Raw genomic sequence first — 27,235 nt, 5'->3', positions numbered from 1 at the left:
GTTGCAGAAATCGCCCGAGGGTAATTTCAGTGACTTCTGAAAACACACGTGATATTAATCCTTAATTTTACTCAGCCCCATGCGATTACCTATACCTATCCCTTTAAAAAAAATTGGCAGAAACTGGAAAAACAGAAAGCGAGGGATTTGAGTCAACTTAGTTAAGACGAAAGGAACAATGTAGTTATCTGTCAGAATTCCTTGAAGTTTTATTGCCTAAGCCCTCTGAGACGTTGTTATACAGAGACAACTTGGATGCTTATTAAAGTAGAGATAACCTCTCTTGACCCTTCTTAATTAATATACATAATACCTTATCCTCAAACAAAAGTCAAAACAGTTTGCTAATAGTAAAACATTCTTTTAACTTGGCCAATTTCCAAACTTCAAGATTCCATCTCCTCAAGACCCATTTCCATTTTTGCCATCTACATAATAGCTCTCTCTTTCCTCCACTATTGAGGAGCAATGGATGTAGATTACACTTCTCAAGTTAAGTATATGGATCAACCAAAGTCAAGTAAGTGTACCAAAAAGGTTCATAACGCTAAAACATCTCACTTTCCTTTTTAGAAGACTTGATCAACTCTGGGTCACCTGATAGCTTTTTGCTCACTCACTATCATTCCCAACAGATTCATCTCTCCAACTCCTCTGCAACAATGATAACTGTTGTATTTTTAATTTTAATCAGCACCATGCTGATTATTCCATAGGCCCTGGGGGATGATTACTGATTGCTGTAAAGAGATAAATGGCAGTATTACCTGAAGATAAAGCTGGGATGTATGAAGGGGTTTGCATAGGAAAGAAATAAGAAGAACAAAGAAAACAACAAAATTAATCCCAAACTGCTGATATGAAAAAATACAAATGTTTATAATCTGAGTGAGTTCAAAGATCTCTGAGTGAGCACATTAACTCTGCACATGTAGGAGACTACAGCAGAACGTGGCAATTAACAACTACATTTGTTCAAGGAGCATACAGATGAGGGAAGACCAGGATGAAAAGAAATGGAAGATCAACAAAACAAAACAAGGAAGAGGAAAGAAAGCTGGTGATACACATGTTAAAGAGGATCAAAAGGAAGTAGAACAAATGAATTGAAGAGGAAAGAGAGTGAAAGGAAGAGAAGAAAGATGGACAAAATGTAGAAAAGAAAAACTAAAAAAAAAGAATGATCAGAGGTAAAATGAAGGAGCTCACAAGTAAAGAATTGGAAGAAATAAAGAAATGAAAAAGGGACAAACACTGCTGACTTACATGTTCCCTGCAAAGGTCTCAACACCAAAAACTTTAGAATGTCTGACAGGGATAACACCCCAATGCAGTGGCGTTCTTTATCAACAATTACAAGACGATGAACCTAGAAGCAAAGATATAAAAAATGCTGTAGTTAGAAAATTTAATAAAGTTAGAGAACTCACAGACTAGAGTGCCTTTTGATTGCACCTCCCCCCCCAAAAAAAACCACAATGATTATAACTGTAACAACAATGGCTGATCAGTAGAAAAGAAAGTGAAACAAAGAGCCAACAAGAACTCAGAATTATATAACGAGTCAACTGCTTGAAGAGCAGAAAAAAAATCCAAGTGACCAAGATGCGACCGGTTTTAGTTTGGAATCTGATTGGTTAAGGAAGTGGCACAAGATTTCTGCACCAGTCAGACAGGGAAGAAACCTAAGAGATTGCAGCTTTTATCATACATACCCCTGCATCAGTTAATCTGTCAATTATGGTGTGTAGTGTTTCATGCAAGCAACATGTGTGGACTCCTTCAAATCCCTGTAACAAAGTAAAGAAAACGTTGTTTGAACAACTTTGTAGCACTGTAAAGACTGAATAAAATTGGTAATTACCAATGGCCAAGGGAATTCACACTATTGATTTGGTCCAGTTGAGTGAACTTCCTTTGTCAGGAAAGTTGTCCAGGCTGTTATTACTACATTTCCTAACGTGCTGACAAGGACTTATTTGACAAACATGAGCTTCCTTAGTTCATGATTGTTTCCCTTATTCCCACGACCTGACTGTTTGATTCAGGGATGATTTTGTTGGAGAAATTAAATGCTAGTCACTCTTTACGCATCAAAAGGTTATTGCATTGTTGTACAGTAAAATGATAACAAAGGAATGCTTGGGTCTTTTTAATATATAATTCCATTTATCACACCAGACTTACATCTGCTCTATGTTCAAGTGCCTTCTTTACAGTAATATCCAGGTTATTGTATGTCTTCTCCGCAGCCAAATTCTACAAGGAAAATAAAATAATCTGTTATTTGACCAAAATTCTTTCGGCAAAAGGTGTTTGCTAATAGTATTTTTATTTAGGATAATGATATGATCAGATCAAAGCTAAACGTGTACGTTTTAACGGGTGAGGTGGAAAGGTGAACCTGTCACGGAACCTAAATTTGTTAAAAATGTTAAAAAAATTAATCTAACATTGCTTAAGATTAGTTATCATAACAGTCAAGAGCAGTTTTCAATTGAGTATCAAAAAAAGGTTATTCTGGAATTAATGATTTGGTTTTGCTTTGCTTCCCTTTTGTGATTGCATGGTTTAAAAAGCTCGTGTCTCCATCCCAACCAATCAAATGCAAAACTAATCCCAAATTGGTTACTCATGTTTTCCCCCCCTTAGAGCATGTTGCCAGGTTAATGATGATGTTTAACATTGTTCTGATTGATAATTGTGATTTTTTTGGTTTTGGTTATTCAACACTCAATTGAAAACTGCTTTATTTCCATTTGAAATTTATTGTTGATTACTTACAATAACATCAAATCTTGCATAAATATCAACTACAACCCCTGAAATAAAAAAAATAAAAAAATTCAAAGTCAAATACTGTATGGTTTAAAATTACAGCTCAAGTTTCAAGTTTTCCTTTAACAGTGAGAACAATGTCAAAATTCCCTTTAACATTTAAAAACATTCCTTCCCTATCTGCAAGTTTTTGTATAGCCAAAAAAAGAACATAATTATTCAGTGTGACATGAAGTTCAAGATGGCATTGACATCCTTTGGCCCCCCTCTCCCCTCTGCCCCCCTCCCCCCCCCCCCCAAAAAAAAACAGAGGGAAAAGAGACAAATGTTGACTAGACAGGCTTGGTCATTATATCATCAATTGTGGTTTCTTTACTGCAGCATTAAGACTAGGAAGAAATGTTTATAGAGGTTTTGCACAGCAGCCATGTTGGATGGCAGGATCAATGAAAATATTTTGCATAAGAAAGAAATTGTTTTTCCCATGGGTAAACTAATCTATTGTTCCTGCCATCCAACCTGGCTGCTGTGCAAAACCTCTATCAAAGAATTTTGCACTGCTATTTTTAAGCAAATTCTTGAACCCATACTTGTTTCCTTTGTTTAACTTTCCTCGAAAGGGAAATTTCAAGAAGAGAACAGAGAAAACTAATCATACCACTCTCGTCAATCACTGGTAAAGCAGAAACTCTCTTTTCAGAAAACATATGGAAGGCTGTTATCAGTGGAGTCTCAGGAGATATCTAAGAAATAAAACACTTACATGTACATGTAAAGATAAAAACAGAGTTTCAAATTTCCCATAGATCATTTCCCACAGTGCAAGCAAAATAAGAGCCACAGAAACACAAGATTCCCCCCCCCCCCCCCTTAACAGCCCTCATTGTCACAAGCTAGCTCTGCACTTTCCTGCTAGGTTATAAAAATTCAAAAATTAGGTATCAAAAAACAAGAATTATTACAGCCAAACTAAAGACCAGCACATCTAAGGCTTTTTAGTCAACCTTGAGAGAGACAAGGAAAAAAAAAAAGGCAGCAGGTAGAAAGACATTAGGTATATGTGTGTGTGACTGTAATAAAAATAAACAAAGGTACCTAGCCAGAAGGAATCAGAAATTTCAATAACAATTGCTAAGTCTTTCCCAAGTATCAAGCCATTAACTGTAAAACAGAGGGAACAATAATAGAGAGTCAAGTTGTATTGGAGTGCAAGAGGCCATTCTACCACAATGTCTAGATTCTGATGAGGACCAACACCCTTACTTTCCTTTTTCATATCCTCTGAGATAAAAACCATGATCATGACCTCCTAGACCCCAAAACAACAAACAGGGAGCAACAATATTGTTAAGTGATTTAGTCATAACCATTTACACTGTCATTACATACCACAGCTACATCGTGGTATGTTCCAATTCCAAGTTCTTTTAGTGTGTTGTTCATAAACTCTGGTGGACTGGTTTGTGTCAACTGTCAAAAAAAAGTCAATATTATAATTATCTTCCTATTCACCAATCTTTTTACTATACACTGATCACTAAATAGAAAAATTTTTCATTGTAAAACACAGCAAACTATTTAGTACTTATTTCAGTTTTCCAACTGCCCCCCTTTCTAAAACTTGCAAATAAACCTCACTGCATCTAGTCACAATTAAAAGTCTTCAAAACAAGATCCACAAAAAAAAAAAAAAATTGGGCATGTGTAAATAGATCAATTTTGGCAGGCTGAGCACCCATTACCCTACAAAATCTAAAAGAAAAACACTACTGACAGTGATGTAAAATTTCCAAAAAAAATTTAAACTTTCACAGAGATCGTAAAAGGTAAAAAAGGTTGAGGAAAGGAAAACTTAAGACTTCTCAAAACTAAAAGCTTGTTTTGAGCTATATCAAAAAGTTTTAATACCCGTATAAACACCATAGCTTGCAAGGTTGTTTTTAAGTCTACAGTGAGGGTACTTGAAAGCAGACTAACTAGCCATTACAACTTACAATAAAACTGCAAATGTGCAGACACTTTACTGCTGTATGCTTCTCTCTACATCTTGACCTTTCATACTTACCGATGAAAACATGAATCGCAGGATTCTCTTGTGGGTCAGGATATAGAGAGCGTTTCCAGTTACAGGGTCAATTACAGGGAGCCGATGGATTTTAAACTCCACCAATGTCTTAACAGCATCAAGGAGACTGTAAGATAAAGTGAAGTCATAACTTATACAGGCTGGTGTACATGTCTACCAGAAACTTCAAAACAGTATCAGTCATTTTTGCTTAAATAGATGAGAACTGTCCCTACCTCTGCATTGGGGATATTTGAATCAGCTCAGGCCTCAAATTGGATTCATCATAGTCTTCACAGAAGAAAAAAAAAACATCAGAAACTTGAAGTTATGAAAAATAATATGGCAACCATAATACTGTTGTACAATATTAATGGTAATTAATTAATTAGTTGTATAATATTAATGGTAATTAATTAATTAGTTGTATAATATTAATGGTAATTAATTAATTAGTTGTATAATATTAATGGTAATTAATTAATTAGTTGTATAATATTAATGGTAATTAATTAATTAGTTGTATAATATTAATGGTAATTAATTAATTAGTTGTATAATATTAATGGTAATTAATTAATTAGTTGTATAATATTAATGGTAATTAATTAATTAGTTGTATAATATTAATGGTAATTAATTAATTAGTTGTATAATATTAATGGTAATTAATTAATTAGTTGTATAATATTAATGGTAATTAATTAATTAGTTGTATAATATTAATGGTAATTAATTAATTAGTTGTATAATATTAATGGTAATTAATTAATTAGTTGTATAATATTAATGGTAATTAATTAATTAGTTGTATAATATTAATGGTAATTAATTAATTAGTTGTATAATATTAATGGTAATTAATTAGTTGTATAATATTAATGGTAATTAATTAATTAGTTGTATAATATTAATGGTAATTAATTAATTAGTTGTATAATATTAATGGTAATTAATTAATTAGTTGTATAATATTAATGGTAATTAATTAATTAGTTGTATAATATTAATGGTAATTAATTAATTAGTTGTATAATATTAATGGTAATTGAGGGAGGTAAGTTTCTGAAGAAAAAAAATTGTGCTGCTATGTCAGTGGGCGAGGGGGGGAGGGGGTGTTAATGATTAAAGTATCACCTTGCTTATTCACTGGGTAAGATGTTCTCATCATGGAAACAAATATTTAGTGCTTATTCCCTTCCAAGATCTCATTTGTTTGGTAGTTCTCCTTACTGTCTTCTATACAATTCTTAAGATGTTGGTTAAGAGAATTTTGATATTGAATCAACTGATAATCCCCTACTGTATATCGCTCTTTATCACATCCATTTTGAAATCACTGGTGGTCCCTGTAATCTGATTGGCTCTAACTGGTGCGATTTATTCACCAATCATACCATTTTTGCTCTAAATCGCATCATTTTATGCTTGACTGAGCTTTTAACACATGAAATCAAAGTCTTTCTGTTTTGCATCAAAATAAGATATAAAAGCGTTTCCGGTTCCACTTTTTATTCAAAAACCGGCTCAGTACTGCATCAGTAAAATATTTGAATTGACCAAGTCCTGTATTTGGGCGATTTCAAAATGGATGTAATAAAGTGGTAATTGAACCTCAAGTTGTGCAATTTTGGTCTGAAATCATACTGTCTTGTGATTTCAAATCGAACTCGCGCTGTGCACTCGTTTGATTTTGAAATCATGTGTATGATTTCAGCCCAAATTGCACTCCACTCAGTTCAATTACCATTATTTATTCTCATCACTTGTCTGCTCGATTTTGTATTGTGAGGAGAGCGTTGGAGTTATAGGGTTACCTCGAAAAGCTTGAATATTATATTCCTCTAATTCATCTATCTGGACCTGTAGAATAACAAAAGGTTCAAGGTTAAGTTAAATTCATTACTTCTGTACAATGAACATGTATGTCTTGTGTATACCCTGTCACTATAACTAGCAACTTTAAATTCAGCACTGCTCTTACCAATGGTGACTTGTAATAGTGGCGAAGAATGTTGATAAAATCTGAAATAGTGAGCATTCCTGCAAACCAGAGCAGAACACATTACGTTACTTTGTAACAAAGATTTAAGTTCTCCATGTTGTCCGCGTATTCCTAAATACTGACAGTAGAACCCCATCAACTTGAACTCAGTTAAATTGCACCCCTGGTAACTTGAACAAGATCCAATATCCCTTGACCCCATTTTTCGGTCAGTAACTACCAGCTAACTAGAACCCCCAATTACTCAAACCATTTGTTGTTTCCCTTTAGAGCTTGAGTTAGCAGTGTTCTACTGTAGCCTGCTCCATGTTTTTAGCGAGTGAAACAGTGTGAAATAGTAACTAGCTTCACAGAAATAACAAAGAGAAAAAAATGAGGGAGGATCCAGTTGGGTCCACTTACCAACAAAGGTATGCTTTTCACTGTCCCAGAGAGGGGCAGATCTAACACCTAACAGAAAATACAAGCACAAGATTTGAGATCCAACAAAGAGATGGTAATCTTGTCTCATAACTTGAACTTTCTGATACTTCGAATAATAACTTTTACATGTTTGTCAAGGCATAACCCACCTGAGTAAACCTGGTGACTATACATTAATATAAGCATTCAAATAAAACTTTTCCATATAGTACTTACCATTAGCAACCAGTCCAAAAAATGCTTTCTTGACCTAGTGCAAATAAATTTAAATAATTAATGGAAAATAAAGCAAAAGAGGATGAACCTACATTTTAACTACATTTCACTGGTAAGACAGAAGCACTAACAGTGTTACAGTAGTAGTGTAGTATTAACAAGTGACTTAGCTTACCCTTAGCTTGGTATCAAACACTACAATCTTGGAGCTTTTCGGCATGATATCATAACAAGTTCTGGTCTTGAGAAAGTTGGTATACATGTAGCTTTCATCCTCATCTGACATAAAGGAGAAATGAAAATGTTTAGAAGGAAAATTGTACTAACAACAATCAAAAGAGAGAAAGAGAGAGAGAGTGCAAGTAGTCATTGTTGATGGCCCAGACATATAAAGAAAACAACACATGACAGTTACTTTTAAAGAGCTGAAGGATTTCACAATTTGGTTACAAGAGAGGACATTGCAAATATACTGTCTGTAAAACTTGATATCCTAAATCCTGCTCTTTTAAGCAAATCCCCCTACCTCAAAACTGAAAGAAAACAATGATCAATTTTGTCAACTTTTCATGAAGTTTGATGAGGCCAAAGTCCTCTATTAAGGCATGATAATGGCAACCATGTTTTGCATATTATCTATTTGACAAATAGATTCCATGTTGTTGTTTGTCTATTCAATAATAAGTCACAGATGAGGTCAGCTGGAACCGCTTCAAACAGCTCTGTATGATTAATGTTTTGCATGTGTGCAGTCTGGACCAAGGGTTTAAGGGGTAAAGTACTGGTAAACATTCTATCGGAAAACTTTTTTAACTTACATTTTATTACGATATAACGTAAATTTTTGCAGAAATACACTGTAAGACAAATTCACCTGATATTACATCTGCCATCATGTCATCTTGTGCCTAAAAAAAAAAATGTTAAAACATATTGTGAATGGTACATAGTGCAAGGCTTAATATAACAGCCGTTCAATGGACAATGTCCGGTCAAATATAGGTTTAGTCTGCCCAACTCCTTGGATGGCCAGATGTTTCATCCAATTGTTTACATATGTAAAGAAGAATCAAATTCCAAGCTAAGGTCAGGTTCTAAGCTGTATCACTTTTCCTGCATTGAGCTTTGCACTATATAAACAAATAAGCATAGCAAATAAACTTGTTTTATAGGGAGGAGAGGATTAATTTTATTGAGATATGAGGTACAGTCACCGTGATCAATGTCTCTTTGGCCAAATATACCTCACTTGTATCCAAGCGCAAATAGGTTTCACTGGACAACAATTTTTCAACTTGAAGTGAAGCACATGTATTTTAAAAGCCAAGCGCTCGTAAAGAAATTCTTAAAAAAGAGATTGAGCAAGAGCAGAGTGAAAGCTCACAAAGTTTTGTCATTTTACTAAACCAGAGTGAGCTCAAACTTACATAGACTTCTTCTCTTCCTCTACCACCATCTTCAATCCCTTCGTCTGATGTCACTTCACCGCTGGTCTGCCTCAGTTCCATGAATTTCTCGTTTGATGAATATGACAAATTCTGGATTTGGAATGGCTCACTTTCCATCTGTTCCTCGTCCAGACCTGCAGTTCTTGGCAATGAACTACTGCGAGCAAAACTCCCTGACGGTGAATCTGAGTTTGTTTCGGGGGCTGATGAACTGTGTGACCTCTGGATCTGTTGAAGATATTGCTCAACCTCACTGGTGTCACTCTTTCTGTTCCACTCCAAGACCCATTCCCTTGACGACTGTTGTTCTTGCGGCAAACCATTGTCGTTGGAGTTGTATGGTTGTGGATAATTCAAGCCAGGCATTACAAATGCATTGTGGTCATCATTAACATGTAGATTCTAATAAAGGAAATATGTGAAAGTATGTTAGTCCTAAAGGAATTGTAACTGGGTGTTACACCTCAAGATCTGATTGTTAATTCTCCCCTCTGGCTGCTACACATTCCTTAGAAATTAGTTACAGGAAGTTGGTGTTAAATCAAGATAAAACTTCCTCCTAATAAATGTATCTTATTAGACATTAATTTTGTTGTGTAGTATTGTTGAGTATTGTGTGGTACTGCCGTATTTTGATGAGTCCATAGGATGAGTCAAAATACAAACAACAAGTAAAAATACTCAGCGATTCTACACACCAAAACATCTAATTAGAGATTTATTATCCCACACATCAAATTGTTACTTCAGCATAGGCAAATTTCATGGATATTTCTGGAGTACAAATATCACATGATATTTGCACTCATCTTGCACATTATTTGTTCTCTATGGAGCACAGTTGGATAATAAGGTAGTGTATTCTCATTACTAAAGGCTGAAAGTTTCTAAAGAAACTGTGGTGCTGCGCCAGTAGGGGTAACAAGATAATTGGTTATATCAACTAAAGGCTGGTTTTCATTAGTGTCGGAGTCGGAGTCGGAGTCGTAAGAGCGCTTATGACCCAGTGAAAATCGTAAAACGGAGTCGTAAAGCGGAGTCATAAGCTCGACAGAATCGGAGTCGGAAGAATCAGAACGTTCCCATTTTCTTCCGATTCCGCTTATGACTCCATCGCTTACGATCTAGTGAAAACTGCATTGTTGGAGTCGGAAGCGGAAGAATAAATCAATCACAATGCTCGATTCCAGGCCCCCGAAAGTACAAATTTTGGCGCCAAAGACAACATGGCAGACGAAGAGCAACTTTGGCGCTTATTAACACATTGACACTTACGTGTAACACGTGCCGACAAAAAGTCAAAATTTTGGAGAAACCAAGAAGGCAAACACAATGCGCAGTAAAATTTTAAAAATCAGCTTTTCCAAAAAACAAGCTCCAGTGAAAGAGGACTAATTAAAGAACTTATTTCCAGCGAAAAAAGCGATAGGTGCATATTACGTTTTAACTCAAAAATCAAGATGAAAGATAAAAATCGCTAAATATTTTCGCATGTGTGAAAATAGGCATGTGGATCATATTTCAAAAGGGAATATGCAAATTTGTCCGTGAGTGAAGAGATCTCAAGTTTCATGGAATCTATCAATTTTGCGCAGGCAGAGACAATGCAGGAATAATATCGATTGAAAAGGAAAGCAATTTTGGGTTCACGATATCTGTCAATGTCAAGCAGCCTAGGAAGAGTATGCTAGCCTCATCAGCGAACTACGACTTGGTGATCGTGAATCGTACTTTCGGTAGGGTCAGTTCGAGTGTTTTAACTTTTAATTTCGTAATTATACCGTCAAGCTCACACGTTTAAATTTGTTACGGCTATTTGTGCATTTTGGAAAGATGGAATCAAGGATTGTGGTTGGTTTATTCTTCCGCTTCTGCTTCCGACTATGCAGTTTTCACTAGATCGTAAGCGACGGAGTCATAGGCAGAATCGGTGTTCTGCTTCCGACTCCTTCGGTTTGATTTTCTCTAGATCGTATCGCTCCACGCTTCTGATTACGACTCCGACTACAACTCCGTCGCAAGTAAAAACCAGCCTTAAGTTGAAATTGTAAATTGGCCACCGTAACGAATAAAAAAGCTGACGTTTCGAGCATTAGCCCTGCATCTTTTGCTCTGAAGAAGGGCTAACTTAGAATATAATAGAATCTAACTGATATAACCAATATAACCAATTATATTCTCATTACTAGTTTGCTGAATAATATGTGAGAAGAGAAGGGAGGGAAGTAAAGATAATTTATCTTTAAAGAAGAAATACGCAAGAACAAATCCTCTCAAATATAGTCTTTTTTCACAGGATAGCTGATTCCTGGAATCTTTTGCCCTTTGATACTCGTAGAGCAGCAAGTGTAAATATTTTTAAGGCAGGTGTTAAGAAGTATTTAGTGGATAATATATCTAATTAATATATTCTGTGGAATTTTTATAATAATTATTTCTAGTTTAAAACATAATTATGTAATAATATGTGGTAGTCGGAAAAAACATAATTAATATGTAATATATTTATAGCCTATTTAACTTTGGTGTTCTGTTTTCATATGGGTTCCTAGACTCCTTTATGGATTTTCCATATGACGTTTCTTCTCTTTTCGCTTGTACTTCATAACTTTATTTGTTTTAACTGAGCCATTAAATTGTACTAAATTAAAATTAAATTAATTAAAATTAAAAATTAAATTACATTAAATTAAGTTACATTTTTACTTCTGCAAGTTTAAAGGCTAATAGCTTAAATAACAAATCAACATTTACTTTTCTAAAATAAAGCAGGAAAATGCATGCAGGTTGGAGACAATTGCATGCATGCTAGTGCAAATGCTATTTCTTCAATACATAACAGCATCAAATTCTTATTTTGGGAGGATTACTGACAAAATAATACATTATGTTACTATAACATGAATCATTTCAAATTTAGTCAAAAACTTAGATCATATCTTACAACAGATGCCGAGAATGTGATAAAAATGCAGTTCAGTTGACAAAAGTACACACAGATATTAACCCAATAATGGCCGCAGCTTTTGTGGAAAACTGTGTTTTGAAGCTAGTCAAGCAGATTTTGGGTCACTGTTGTGGCTTTAAAAGCTCAAACTTACCAAAAACCCCTTGACAGCTCGTGCACTTGACGGCCTTTTGATCCAAATGCAAAATGGCAGCCTGAAAATCTTGGGCAGGCGCAGAGAGCAAAATTTCGACATAGTTTTTGGGTTGAAAAGTCATGCCCCACTTACGACTTTTACTTTTCTCTCTTTCTCCTGCCCTTTTTTTCCCTCTCCTTGCCTGAAGTTTCTCCTCACTTGCTGGAAATTAAGTAGGCTTCATTTTAGTGTAGAGATTTTTCAGAAACTACTCATTATTTTCAAAGCACATGCTCGGAAAGGTAGGTGGGTAATGAAACACGATTTTCGTGCAGATTTTCAGGTCAGAGTGACATGGTTTTTTGGCTATTTCTCCAATCTCCTTCCATCAATTGCGCTCATTCTGGTATCGTCTGTAAGATATTTTCAACCTGTTTAAGTACGTGCTCAAATTCGTGCTCCAGGGTTAAAAGTGATGACGTCACAAGGCGTAGAAAGGGTGTGGGTCCCCATGGACGCATATGGGCGCAATGAACGTCAATAGGTTAAATATTTAATTCATGGAGAGAGAGAGAGAGAAATTAATTATTTCTTAATCATTAAATTATTCATCATTAATCGATCACTACTAGTGGTTCACAGATAATGTGGGTACTATGACATCTTAGATTAGACATTGTCAGTTAAAAAAGAATTGCATGCATTCTTGTGTAACCCCATGTAATTACAGTTAACTGATAACAGACTGTCAGATAGAAAGTACAATGGACTTTTGTACAATCATGATATTTTAAAGATAACACCAGCTTTGTTTATGAATTCTTTGCATTTGTATTACAAAACATTTCCAGAATTCAAGTATAATATGTTGAACTTCTAAGTAGAGGCACTACTTTTAATTGGAGGTTTGGTTTATCTGTCCTCAGCAGTAGGTTTAAAACTAATAATCAATTCTCACAGGAAGTCAGATTGATAGGTTAACTTGAAATAACTTTCAACATTCCACTATCTTATAAAACGTTATTACCATCTTCCAGGTAAGTTTGAATATGTGAGTGATGTATTATTACTATCACAATCATGATACTTTGACTACTTCACAGACAATACTGTTGATTAAAAAATTAATATTAAGTATCTCCATTGAAATACATTTGTTATTATTCTCATAGTTAGTGTTTTGCTGACTGTAAGTCATAACTGCTAGTGAAAGCTTTGTAATTTATATATTTAGTTATTATTTTCAAGATAAGCAGTTGATAAGAGAGAGTATGACACACCATATATTTAGTTATCAAATCTTCATTTCACTCATGAATAAAGGCTGAAAGTTTCTAAAGAAACTGTGGTGCTGCATCGGTGGGGGTAACAAGATAATTGGTTATATCAACTAAGTTGAAATTGTAAATTGGCCACTGTAACGAATAAAAAAGCTGACGTTTTGAGTGTTAGCCCTTCGTCAGAGCGAATGGGAGCTTCATTTCACTCATTCTGCTATTGTTTAAACTTAAAGGGATTTGGCTGTCTTGTGAATAATTGAAGCAAGATTATAGTCATCAATCTTGCAAGTGATTACAAAATATAAGTTAAGAGCATTTATTACACGACTCAGGCAGTCAGAGAGCCAATAACTAAAATCAACCAATCAAAATGCTCTATTGCCGGTCAATATTCTCTCAGTATTGGACCGGGCACTGTCCCAAATGGTCCCGGATGATACCGCACTTGTGTCCCTTTGAACTTCAGTCGTATAATAAATCTCTTATTAACCAAGTTTGCTCGGGACCGTACTGGAAGAATATCGGCCCTTGGTCTTTTTTGTACGGACCTCGCTGTGCTCGGTCCGTACTGTTAAGACCTCAGGCCGTTATTCTCCCAGTATGGCCCTCGCGCTTGGTTAGTAAGATATATGTATGGACCAAAATCAACTCCACAAACATATTAAACAAACTGACAGGATGAGAAAGACTGAGAATTATAACTTAGAACAAAAAAAGTATACCACATTTTCTCTTCAGTCAATGTTTGTTATTAATTAAATGTACTTCAAGTCAGCTTTTGACAAATCTTTGCTTTGCCAAGACAAGCAGTTAATGCTTTCAGTTCAAATCAGTAAGAACTGGTTTTTAAATGAAAGTTTTTATTTTTACTTAATATATAGTGAATATGCTACATTACAGTTCAATGACATTACACCAATTCATGCCACATGGCTGTACATTACCTCCATTTCAGCACTTCTCCACAATCTATCTCCAATTGAATTCTTGTTCTCATACTGCTCCTGTTTGCAGCATAAATGTGTATAATTATACACACAAGAAAAAACATTTAATTTACTACCACTTTACTTACTTAGTTTACTTCTTAAAAAATTTCAACTAATGACCTCAGAACTGAAGCTTTCCACAGTGAATAGTGCGGTTGTGCAGTGGTTAGCAAAGACTTTGGACTGAGATTATCTGGTAGTGAGTGTATATGTACAAACCTTTCTGTTTTGAGCCCTAACCAGGCTCATTTGGGTCCTGTTACCTACTATTTAAGATGGCTAAAAATGGTTTCATTATATCAACTGCACCAACTGAAGTCTTAGATGAATTACAGCTTCCATGCTTAAGTTTGTTTCCTTAGACATGGTACCCAAAAGAGGCTCATTCAATTATTTTATAACAAGTTCTCATGATTCTTTAGTCAAATAAGGTTACTAATAAAAGCAACCCAACAGCCTCTTAGAAAACCATTTACTTTCAGTTTTGTATGCTTGTACATATAGCTCAAAAATGAGTACTCAGACTATGCTGGATTTTTTAAATTGCCAAAATTGTAATCAGACCATCAAGATTCACCTGTTTCAACAATTCAGACCCAATTTGAATTTTTGTTTTGACTTAGGGTGGCTCTGAACCACATTGCAGAGATTTTTTCAGTTTTCTTACAGAGTTCTACCATCCTATATGTACCACAGAGGAAAATAAAGGCAACAATCCCAAATAATTGCATTGTTTTAATGAAATCAGGATACTCCAGCAGTACAAATGAATCTAGCTTCTAAGATTTGAACTACCGGTAGCCTTTTAAATATCGTAAAATTAAAATAAATATAAATCCAAGTAAAATTATGCTTCATGTATATCTCACTTGTAATACAAATACAATAATTGGTTCATTTACCATGATGATGTCAAAATTAAAGTAAAAAATCTGAACTGTAATATCAAATAGAAAATAAACTGATGTATACATGCAGCTTGAAGACAAGCAGGCTTAAAATATTACCAATTGGAAGAAAAACACATGATACAGTAGTGAGTAACTATAACTTGTATTACCTAAACTACAATTCAAGTATAACTTATGAATATTATTTAGTGACACTAGGTTCACAATAATTATAGACCAATCTAAAAAATTAATTCTGATATCATTTCAGTATTTCAAACCAAAGATTAAATCATTACACACATCATTCTAAATATCTGTGAGCTTTTTGAATGGAGCCCTTAAAAAAATTTTTTGACAATTATCCAACAATCATCACCCCATACTGATACTAGCATGATTAATCAAGCATTTATTGAGGCTCAAACCACATTCAACATTTTTTTCACTACACCTGTACATTGAAAAACAAAAAGCTCACCAAACAAAATTTCCAATAATTTCTGCTGACTGCCATCGTGATATCAGCCATTTTTGGGGGGTGTGAGAAGACTGGGATGAACCTTGGAGTGACCCAGCTTCCAACAGTGAAAGCTTTAGATCTAACCTACGCAATACAGTTTTAAAACTATAATTATGGTACACTGCAATAGAACTTATTGGAGGAAATGGTGCATCTGTTGATCATCGGGAGAAACTATTGCACAAAACAGGAAAACAACAGGGGATCAATATCACACTGGTTTATGTGAAATATTGAGTCATAACATGTGATTCTGGCATGATACCATTCTGACTCAATTTTTTTTTTCAGCCATTTCCTGTTTTTTTCATATCATGAATTAATCAGCCAGGGAACAGTGGCTACAGCTTCAAAAGTACATTTACCCCAAAAATAATGACTAAATGTTTCTCAAATTTTTAGATGTATTTTTTAATGGTTCATCCCCTGTGATAAAACTTGAAAATAAAAAAAGTAGTGAAATTCCATTAAATTTGAACTTTTGACATTGATTTTGACCAGTAATGTAAACATGAAACTAGGTGTATGCAAAACATGAGAACCTAACAGTAGTACAAAGTTTATATTTCAAAATGTACACCATTATTTTAACTCACTGTAAGTCAATGAAATCAGACTTGTTATGAACTTTGCCCAGTGCAAAACTTCAGTTGATGATAACCAAACAATTTCTCCATAAGAATACTTTGTACATACTTTTTAAAAATTATTTATCAATCATTCCTTACGAGGAACAAGACTTCAACCGCCTGTTAACCATATGAGGGAGTTCAGGTTAGACCTGTATGCGACATGATAAGACAGATAGCTTTAAGCAGTCATCCCCCCACATAAAAACACTTGTATTACTTTGAACCAATGGATTGTCTGAGGGTTTAATGATATATGAAAAGTTACATATATATATAGATGCATCATTCAAGGATTTTAAATCAGCAGTGGACATCATTTTTATTTCATCCAAGGATTTTAAATCAGCAGTGGACAACATTTTTATTTCAGTCTATCATTAGGAAGATTTTAACAAATTGATCAAGCTGCATGTACTCACAATTAATTGACAAACACCCTAATTCAAGACACTTGTGTATGCCATTATCTATCTATAAAAGAGGAGTACCCTTTAAGTTTAATTTCCAATGGACTTATGTACAAGTATATTTAAAGACTCCTACTAAAAATACCTCATTGCTCAGCAGTAAAAACCATTTTTATTTTTTAGTAGTTAATAAAAATAGATTACAGTGTAATTACGACATACATAATGTACAATCATGTACTCCCAGGAAGATCTAATGATCTAATTCTTATAATAATGATTACAATTAACTACTGTATATTCAAATGACCTTTTGTGATTGAAGGACATACTTTAAAAAAAGAAAAATGCTCTAGATTATTATAATTTCTTTAATTTTATGTTTGGAACCTCCGTTTTCCCTAGCTAAATGTTAGCATAAAAAGGTTAAGATCTCAAAATATTTCTCATAGAATAAGCTTACAGCACTCATCTTAAGAAGTGCAAGAGCTTCATTTAACAAGGCCCAGCAGCAACAAGTGGCCCCTGGTACCTTGCTTTTGCTCTTGAGCAACTCAGGAATTTTAATTTTTTTTTCATTCAAAGCATAATTATGCTGGGCACCCTGGATTTCACAGTTTCAAAGCACTGGGCTCCATTCAATTTTCCTTAGAGCACAGCCTTCACTTATAAAATGGTCAATGATCTTGAAACACTTTCCGTATATTAAATTTATGAAACTGCTATTATGATAATAAGAAACAAAAATATCCATCCCAGTGACTTTTGGTAGAAGACCACATATAGACAAGTTGTAAAATCTTATTTCAATTTAATTTTAGCAGTGTCTGTGTACAGTTAGGACACTGGGAATTCTTTAAAAAAAAATAATATTAATAAACACCAAAGTTTGTTAAAATAAATGCAATACATGTATTTAATAGCTTCTTCCATTAATTGGAAAAAAGTCCTTCACTCTCCAATGCAGATATATTAGCCAAATGTTTGAACAAAGCAAGATGTGATAGGAATCAAATTGTATGTGGAAATAAATAATGCATAAGTATTAAATGTTTTCTAGGGAGACCTGTTTACAAACTTAAAGTACTGTGAGCTCACTGAAAATATTTGGTATGTAAAAGCACAAGTTGATGGTATATCTCATTCACATTGCACCCAAAGTTATTTCTTACCCAAAGTATTGAAGTTTATTGTACTGCTGTCTGAAACCTCAGAGGACGACACATATCAGACCAAAAATGTGACAGAAAACTATGAGTTTACATTGGATGCACCTTAACCTGAAAACAAACTTGCACAATTTTCTCTTCTTAGCAAAACGTGTTATAGCATTAATTTAAAAATATCCTCACTTACAAGTCAAGTATGTACGCAAGTCAGTATAGAGTCCATACTACAGATGACACTCACAGCTGTTCTGCTTAGCACAGCACTGTTTATAAACAGGAATTGCAAAAGGCTTGTTGTTGCTATCTGTATTAAGCAACTAAGTTCGAAATCTTAGTAAATCTCTACTTAAACCCACAGACACCCACATGTAACAGTGCCTACAAAATGTCAAAAGTTTGGAGAAACCAAAAAAGCAAACACTATGCGCAGTAAATTTTAAAATCATCTTTTCCCTGAAACAATCTCCAGTGAAAGAAGACTAATTAAAGAACTTACTTCTGACAAAAAAAAGTGATGGACACGTATTAAGTTTTTACTCAAAATATTTTTGTGTACAAGTACGAATAGGCATGTGGATTATATTTCAAAGTGAGTATGCAAATTTGTCTGTGTGTTAAGAGATCTCAAGTCTCACGGAGTCTATAAATAGGAAGTAAGACGAAAATGACCAAGGTATATTTCAGAACAACAGTTTTATTCAAAACAGTTCTTGATTTGCTGTTTTAAATAATTATATCTCATTGACAGTTAAGTCCAACTTAAGTTGGCTTTATCCCAAAATTTAGTATAACTGCACATTTCTAAAAGATTCAGACTTGTTATCTAACAAATTACTTCCTGCAATAAAACTTGAAAATCAGATGTAAGGACACTCCACTAAGTAAGAACTTCTGAAATTGTTTTGGACCAGTATCCAAAACAGGAAACTATGCAGAATTTGAATACATCAATATTCGTAGTACAAAGTCTACCATTATCTTACGTCCACTGTTTATCTTATTATAAGACATTGAAAATCAGACTAAGTAGGCATTGTGCCAAGTGCAAACCATCAAGGTAGCAGTTGATCATTTTCAAAATCAATCATTAACCATTTGATAAAGTTCAGATTACGACAGAAAGTGACATGATTATTATGATTGGTATCTTTAAGCAGTAATCTCTTAAAAAAAAAAACACGCCTGTTATACTTTGATCCAAATAATTGTTTGAGGGTTGATTGCATAATTATATGAGATGATTGTGATACGTTTGATTTTAAATCAGCAGTGGAAATCACTATTATTTCTATCAAGATTTTAACAAATCAATTAAACTATATACACAATGAGTTAACAAACACCCCTTCAAACCACTTACAAGAGCCATTATCTATGAGAAAGGAACATTCTGTAAGTTTAATTTTCCATACACTTGAACATTTACAACTAAACCTAACATAATATATGACAGAAAGCTTTCAGCAGTCCTTTCCCTCCCCCTCACATACACACTTGTAACAGTTTGATCAAAATTATGTCTGAGGGTCTCAGGCAGATTTTAAAAATGATATGCTTCGTGTCAAAGATTTTAAATCAGCAATGACAAGATAACCCCATTAAACTACACAAAATTAATTAATATACACCCTTTCAAAAATATTCTTTAATTTTCCATTCACAACAACTAAAATTACCACTGAGTCATCAATCAGCAGTAAAACCCATTTTAAGACAAACATAGAGGATATTACATGGCCGCGCAGAGATACAAAGTTTCTTAAGTGTTGATAAATATTTCATAAGTGAGCGAAGCAGACAAGATATTTTTTAGCACAGAAAGAGGAATTTTGTATCTCCAAGGGATCATGTAATATTCAGACTATTTATTACATAAACACCAATAAAATGATTAATCATTTCACTTCTGCTGCAAAAGGTGCTATTTCAGTGGTGTTTATATAATAAATTCAATGACAGACACCCAGGAGAGCAAGCGAAAATATTTAATTAACTGAGGTTGTAGAAATGACCTTTCACAATTGAAGGTCACACTGTGGCGTGGGCAGAACTTAATCTTTGGCAGAACAAGGAAAAATCAAAAGGAAAAATCAAAAGAAAAAATATGATTAAAACTGGTCCCATGACAGCAGAGATCTAATACAATTTTTGAACCATCACAAGGAAATAGAGAGAAATATCACAATTAAATTATTTCATTTTCAACTATGGTGTGAGACAGCTTTTGATGCAGAGCTTTTAATTCTATAGGAAAATTCTTTACTTGACTCGTGAACTCCGCATTAAATTGCACGCAAAAACCAATATTGCATGAATCGCAAAGCGATGAGTGCGATATCCGTTTTCAAGTGCAGTTTAATGCGGAATTTGCGAGTCAAGTAATGAATTTTACTTGAATTGCATAATAGAATAAAAATGAGAAAAAAGGATACAGCATTACTTAAAATTGTTATGTTTACGTAGAGGTGAAACAATATCACTAAGCCTTGAATTCAACTCACAATTCCACGCTAAATACCTCGCTTTGTTAACCAATCAGAATGGGAGATTTTATTCAATGATGGGATTCAATATTGAAATTCAAAAAGAGGAAGGGAAACATCTACTTGAACTCCAAGTTGTAGCTCTAAACTACATGTAGCTATAAAAATCTCATGATCTCAAAATATTTTCTGTAAAATTAGTTAGCAGTATTCATCTTAAAGGAGGCTAAGTAGTGGAAAAGTTTTTGAGAGATAGGTGTGCTTTCCTTTTTGTGTCTAGAAATGGTTTTCACCGGCAGATTTATAAAAATGTCAAAATTCTGAACATAATGTTCGGTAAGGTTAGTCCGTGGTGCATCTTTGAACTTTTAGAAGTTATTTCAGACAGTTACTATCTTTCTGCTAACAAGATAAAAAGAAAAGATAATTACAGTTTTAATAATTTCTGATAACAGACATTCATCCGTTTGGAATACTTGCAAATCTATTATCATTTTTCTTTTCCTCTAAATTGAGCAGTGTCGATGTGTTAAGTTATGTTACTTACGCGAAGAAAGACCAATACAAACAAGTAAAAATGAATACACTTATGGATTGGCTTTTTCACAGGTTAGGGTTAAGCTCTTCGCTATTACATGTAAATACGTAAGCCAATTGTCAGTAAACAACGAAGGACGAGAGCGACTTGCATAAGTGAACAAATAATGGTATCGGGTATTTTTCGGACACGTCGAACAAAAAATTATCAGCTAACAAAAACCGTAAGCTGGAAAACGCACAGGTCGATGGCATTCCGCTTGTACATCGCGTGAAAAGGCATTTTCCGCTCTTCCTAAATAGACCGATTAAGCTGGTGGCCGAGACCTGAAGGACGACCACAGCGATCAGAACAAAACAATTAAAAAATAATAAATTTATGCATCTATACGTAGAAACAAACTCATGGAATTTTTCTTTTGTAGAGAAATACTCTCTACGTGCTAAAATATGCTTGTTTAGAAGTACTTCGTGACGTTTTATGCCCTCAAGTTGGCGCAAAGTCCACAAGACAATTAACTTTTGCGGCCATGCTTCTCTGCACATGTAGCACTGAGATTGATTATTAACAGGATTTGCGAAAACTAAGGCCCGTACTTTTTAACATCAATATGAGCTACTTAAACTTTAAATCTTTATGAGTCTTGTACTACAATACCTTATCAGCAGTTACTTCCATCCCGTTCAAGGCATCAGACGACATCGTTCGTTTTACATTAACAACTCCGCGATCAAGGAAGATTGCTCTACACAAAACAAAACAATGCATGAATTAAGTTACATCGCAACAAAATAAAACTCTTGAATATAAACAACTTCAGCGTTACAGAGGGAACCGAAATTGCAATTAAATTTAGAAACAGCTGCAAACATTAATATATGAAAAGTTTAAATTTGTTATTGTGTCGCTCCATTGCTTCGGAAGGTAATATCACTTTAAAATCGTCACGTTCTTTCATTAAGTCGAAAAAGATTATCGTCACCCACCAAAGCATGCTCATCTTAACGATAAGGTGAACAATCGGTTGCCACAACAGCTATTTAATTGTTGTTCTGGGAAGCTCTTTCACGGCCACCAAAGTAGTGTAAATTTTACGATTCCTTTAAGTAATACGCCGGCCCCTTTTTTGTTCAGCGGTCTCCCTAGTCGATGATGCGTGATAATTTTTTTTTCCTTTTTTAGTTCCATCCCTCGGGTTTTCGGGTCAAGTCACGGGTGATACACATGCTTGGGGTCATGTACCGGATAAAATTTATGCTAGCAGGAGATGTCAGAAAGAAAACGAACTTGTTTGAATTTTAAGATCAATCATTTTCATTTTCTTCCCCTTTTCCTTTCATTGTCTATTTTGTGTGAGTGGTGAGGGTAGCATAAATAGTCAAGAGCCTTTGAGCTAGGTTAACCTGGTTCCCAATTAAAGCTGTCTTTCTTTACCGCTTTCTTCCTCCCTAGAGTGAGAGAAAGAGAAGACCCTAATTTATTAGCTGAGTTGGATGGCTTGACCGTTTTTCTGAAAAAGAAAGAAAGACAGAAAACACCAGTAACAACCGCTAGGGCTTCTAATTATCACCTGGGACTACTGACAATCAGTTACTATTTGTAATATAGCAGCAATGTTGTATAGGCCTATGCACACAGGTGGGCCCCCGACACTTAATTATAGCCTCCAAGCCTGTGCATGGTCATATTTTATTTCTTGGGTAATCTTGGCTTCTTTTGACCAATAAATGTTGTGGGCTATATGCATTTAATAATCAGGAACCAGTATCAACTTAAGGCTGAAAGTTTCTAAAGAAACTGTGGTGCTGTGTCAGTGGGGGTAACAAGGTAATTTGGTTATATCAACTAAGTTAAAATTGTAAATTTGCCACTGTAACGAGTTAAAAAGCTGATGTTTCGAGTGTTAGCCCTTTGTCATTATATTCACTCTGATGAAGGGCTAACGCTCGAAACGTCAGCTTTTTAACTCGTTACCAAGGTCAATTTACAATTTCAAATTAGCAGTATCAACTAACACTTGGAGACAAAGATCAAAGAATTTCCAGAGAGCTTTATTTCATTGCTTGTGCAAATTTTCACTCCACAATTCTAATAATAAACATAGTATGCTAACTGCACCATGAAATTTTAAACCCAGAAGAAATGTATCAATAAATACCAGTAAATCACAAATACATAAGCTTAGTTATGAGCCGCAATAAAAGGCTGACTTGCTAAAAATAACTTTTAGTAGGCCAGGCATTGGAAATAACGATATACTATCAAATTATAACACCACAATACCAAAATGACATACAAGACATATCTTATTAACCAAGCACGAGGGCCGTACTGGGAGAATATCGGCCCGAGGTCTTGACAGTACAGACCGAGCACAGCTCGGTTCGTACAAAAAAGACCAAGGGCCGATATTCTTCCAGTACGGTCCCGAGCAAGCTTGGTTAAGAAGAGATCTATTATATGACCGAAGTTCAAAGGGACAGAAGTGCGGTATCATTCGGGACTGTGCCCGGTCCAATAATGAGAGAATATTGACTGACAATAAAGCATTTTGATCAGTTGATTTTAGTTATTGGTCCTCTGACTGCCCGAGTCCTGTAATAATTTACATGAAATGACTCCCAATTATCTAAGATCTTGATTTGTATTTCAAAATGAGTTTACTTCCTGCTGATTGAGGAATTCCAAAAAACAACTAATAAAAAAACCAATCAGTGGCATGAAGTCATGACCAACTACTAAACATCTTCACACAGTACTGAAACAGTGTTCATTGTAAGCCCCTTCCCAATGTCACAATGAGGGACAACAGGAGGTACCTACAGAGTGTGCAGTTTAAGTCCAGTAATGAATACAATCAGCTCAAGAAAATGGTGTACAAAACAGTGCCGCACAGTCAGTGGAGCAGTATTGTCCAGACAGAAACAGATGACATAACTATCAACACCGTTTTACTTTTTTATCCTATGAGACAAATAAGTTCTATGTTCCCGTGGGTCTGTACACATCAGTGACATACTTGGCTGTACCTTGTCTGCCACATTTTTGAAGTAACCTGTGATTTATTACTGCAGAGGCCAGTGCCAACATGAAATCTATTTATCAAGTGTATGACATTAAATGGCTCACTCAAATTAATGGACCAGCTTTAAATTCACCATATTTGAAAATTTACTGAAAGACTATCTTAAAGAAAAATTTGAGTGTAAAAAAATAATACACAAACTACTGTATAAAAGCCCTAGCAAAGAGGATGACAGCCAACAGAGAAATGTCGGGGACACTGGTAATGCCTTTTCCTTTCACAGTTGGTTTGGGTGTGGCTTGTGCATATGTCATGGATGGGTCCATCATCAAACAGTTGGAGTAATTACCATTCGGCTGGGTGTAGTTGTACGACTCTCCCCACATCTTCTCACAAAGGTTCTTGCCATTTCCATACATGGCCTGGTATGATTCACACTCCCTGTCCCCGGGACAGTAGTTCTCTCGATGTATGGTGAAGTTATAGTCGTCAAGAACATTTTCAACACAAATCTGATCATCCTTGCAGGCCTCAAACCATGCATCACAAAAGCCAGAACAAACTGGTACACCTAAAAGACAAAATTTTCAAAAGTTGTACAATTCCCAAGATATTGCAATTAGTGTCAACTAACACAATAGGAATTCCTAGGGACATACTACAATTTTTTTTTAACAATCAAGAGCTTGTTTAGTTGGTGATCAATTCCTCTAATCTTGCAACTTTAATGTGTGATTCAAGGGGTGATACTGTAAGGAGAAAAAAGATGTTTATAACTATCAGGAGTCATAAGATTAAAAGAAGTTTGGGCTATTCACCAAACCCATGTAATTCAATGCATGTGAACTTCATCACAGTGCATTGCAACTCTACAGGTTGCAACATGTATCCATATGCCATCATTGATTACAAGCCTGTCCACTGAAAGTAGTGTATTTAGACCCTGGTATGGAGGAAGGAGACTGACAGCTACATAAGCAAAATATTTCAGGACAAATAGAGCGTTACAAAGATTTACCAGAGAAAAGATGAGACTTAAACACAGCATAATGTGAAAATGAGAAGACTACTTCATTGGCAGAATGACAACCACTAACAGTGCTAGTCCTGCAGATATGTCTGAAACATGCAATCAATGCAGAGAACACTATCTTCATCTCCTTGGCAAGATGTCTGCTCAGATGTTACTAGAAACAATGTCACATGTAGTAAATCAGTATTTACCTTTCAGAGCCCCTTTTATTTTTGGATTTTTCCACTGGTAAACTTTGGGAGAACACTGATAAAAACATTCCTACAAGGACAAATTCAAAGGCATCAAAACATATCAGAAGGAAAGATTTCTGTAAACCGAATACTATTCTTATATACATAGCCGTAGTCTCTAAAACAATCTTTTTGTATCTTAGAAATTCAATGACGAAATTATAAAACAAAACAAGCAATGAACATTAACATTCTAGGTTTCCTTTATTCCTCTTCTTACTCTTGCGCAGGCATATCCATGAACACCTAACACAACTATGACATAACTTCATATAATGTAACACAACTATATAACAAAACAAAGTCACAATAGAACAAATTAAATCTATTTTACTTTTGTAGTTTGGTTATATCAACTAAGTTGAAACTGTAAATTGGCCACCGTGGTATTTATCCATGTGATTGTTGATCGGAATCTCACAATGCCATTGTGTAGGGCAAGTTCTCTGTATAACCGTTTTAGCATGGTTAATTCAAAGTTTCAACTTAGTTGATAAAATCAAATTACCTTGTTACCCCCTTCCAACACAGCACCACAGTTTCTTTGGAAACTTACCCCTTAATTTTACCTTTGATTTCTTTTATCCAAGGATTGATTGCATAATAAAGGGAAAGATTTCCGTATAACCCCATACCAACAAAAAACAAAGCCACAATCCCAAAGGTAATCTGTTTTCTTGCCTCTGCTTTCTTTTCTCCAAGAATTGCATACATAATGAAGTATGGGGTTATACAGAAATCTTGCCTACTAAAGCATAGGGTTATACGGAAAACTCTCCCCATACAACGGCATTGTGAGATTCCGATCAACGATCACCCTGATAAATACCACATGTAAGAGAAGTTTGGCCAAGGTTGTACTCGTATGTGTCGAGACTTGGCGCGCCGGAATTCGAACCTTCGTGACGTAATGCGATCACCACTGTCGTGAACTACGGTGAATCTTTTACACATTTATGTAATTATAAAATCGGATAAAGAAATAAGAATTGATAAATCCCAGGATTTTCGAAAAAAGGCGCATTGTAGTCTAATTTCGAGTGAGTTCTGATACTAAGTTTGAATTGGGGTGCGCGTGCACTCACTTTGAATCGTTGAAGTACGTACACGGATCATTCGTATTGAGGCCCCCTGGCAAATTATAGGCCGGGCTTGCTGTATCGCTGCCCAGTACTCGGAGTAAATATCGGAAACCGGCCGGCTTCCCAAGATTTTCTACTAATTGCTTCTGTTTTAAAAAAAAAACTGCGAAACCAAAGCGACAGATGTATTTTACAACCCCACCCTGTAAAATTATTTAGGAGGCGAACCTATTTATCTGATCCGCAAGTTTACCTGTTTGACCCAAAAGGATTGACATTTTGCGGAGAGAGTACCACAGCGATGCCAGGAATGGTTATACAAATTACGGGTTTCGTTGGCCATCAATTCCGCCGTGAACTTTGCGTTGCAACAACTACTGCTTTTGAAAGCATGACAAGTCTTGAACTCAGCTGTTTCAGGCGAGGGCGACTTTTTGTGCCAGTCTCCTTCTATGCACTGGTCTTGTGTGTAAACCACGTCTACATAAATGATTTGAAGGACTATTACGAGGAAAACGGACCAGATAAACTTCGCCATCACGAGTGCCTTCTTTTCGTTCAGTGCGAGCACGAGGATTTGCACTGACAGGTCTCACGTGGAATGAACTCTGGTAATCATGTGGAGGCAAACATCGTTTCCCTACCCCTCCCTCGAGGGGCATGAGTAGACAAGAAATAAAAATATTGTAAATCTTGATTAATAAAAGAGAAGTTAACAGAGAAAAAAAGCAAAGCGATTCAAATTGGTGTCGGTATTCTATAGTTTTTTTTTTTATATAGGTTTGTACAGGTTTCTTTATCATTTAAAAATAGATAGATAGATAAATAGATAAAAATAGAATAATAAAAATAATATCCCACTGCCCCAGGGGTAGCTATAGGCTGGGAAATTTGTTTAGGAGCCCGGGATTTTGTGTCCAGTCCTTTTGGTTC

General features: G+C 35.0%; 2 protein-coding genes across 5 annotated transcripts; both read right to left on the bottom strand.

The window, feature by feature from the left end:
• Positions 1-478: 478 nt before the first annotated feature.
• Positions 479-22,057, bottom strand: LOC111325973 (5'-AMP-activated protein kinase subunit gamma-1). 4 transcript variants are annotated; one of them, XM_088740881.1, is made up of 19 exons: positions 21,916-22,057; positions 21,587-21,674; positions 14,243-14,302; positions 8,915-9,337; positions 8,362-8,395; positions 7,663-7,766; positions 7,488-7,521; positions 7,251-7,298; positions 6,828-6,886; positions 6,661-6,706; positions 5,080-5,134; positions 4,844-4,970; positions 4,168-4,248; positions 3,437-3,521; positions 2,785-2,822; positions 2,188-2,259; positions 1,716-1,790; positions 1,267-1,369; positions 479-740 (listed from the first exon to the last, which is right to left on the bottom strand). In XM_088740881.1, exons 2-19 carry the CDS (start codon positions 21,629-21,631, stop codon positions 706-708), a joined length of 1,524 nt encoding a protein of 507 aa, XP_088597007.1. In that variant the 5' UTR covers positions 21,632-21,674; positions 21,916-22,057; the 3' UTR covers positions 479-705. The 4 variants fall into 4 exon arrangements, with proteins under 4 accessions (XP_088597007.1, XP_088597009.1, XP_088597006.1 ...); XM_088740883.1 differs by lacking the exon at positions 14,243-14,302; XM_088740880.1 differs by lacking the exons at positions 21,587-21,674; positions 21,916-22,057 and adding an exon at positions 15,659-15,802.
• A 1,955-nt stretch (positions 22,058-24,012) lies between these two features.
• LOC111325981 (riboflavin-binding protein) lies at positions 24,013-26,919 on the bottom strand. Its single transcript, XM_022929901.2, has 3 exons — positions 26,556-26,919; positions 25,179-25,248; positions 24,013-24,525 (listed from the first exon to the last, which is right to left on the bottom strand). Exons 1-3 carry the CDS (start codon positions 26,838-26,840, stop codon positions 24,155-24,157), a joined length of 726 nt encoding a protein of 241 aa, XP_022785636.2. The 5' UTR covers positions 26,841-26,919; the 3' UTR covers positions 24,013-24,154.
• Between the last annotated feature and the right edge of the window lie 316 nt (positions 26,920-27,235).

This window comes from Stylophora pistillata, chromosome 12 (assembly GCF_964205215.1).
Source record: "Stylophora pistillata chromosome 12, jaStyPist1.2, whole genome shotgun sequence".
Classification (NCBI taxonomy): domain Eukaryota; kingdom Metazoa; phylum Cnidaria; class Anthozoa; order Scleractinia; family Pocilloporidae; genus Stylophora; species Stylophora pistillata.
The sequence above is the reverse complement of the archived record's forward strand: the minus strand, read 5'-3'. Positions and strand labels throughout refer to the sequence as shown.

Bases quoted from the DNA above. Each gene is read 5' to 3' on its own strand.
- LOC111325973 (XM_088740880.1), bottom strand. From the start codon at position 15,709: ATGGCTGATATCACGATGGCAGTCAGCAGAAATTATTGGAAATTTTGT. The intron at 5,135-6,660 runs GTAACCCTATAA...TCTTCTGTGAAG, and splicing joins TAATATTCAAGCTTTTCGAG to ACTATGATGAATCCAATTTG. The intron at 1,370-1,715 runs GTATGTATGATA...CTTTGCTTCTAG, and splicing joins ACAGATTAACTGATGCAGGG to GTTCATCGTCTTGTAATTGT.
- LOC111325981 (XM_022929901.2), bottom strand. From the start codon at position 26,840: ATGGCGAAGTTTATCTGGTCCGTTTTCCTCGTAATAGTCCTTCAAATC. The intron at 25,249-26,555 runs GTAAACTTGCGG...TTGTCCTTGTAG, and splicing joins AATCCTTTTGGGTCAAACAG to GAATGTTTTTATCAGTGTTC. The intron at 24,526-25,178 runs GTAAATACTGAT...TTTGTCTTTTAG, and splicing joins AATAAAAGGGGCTCTGAAAG to GTGTACCAGTTTGTTCTGGC.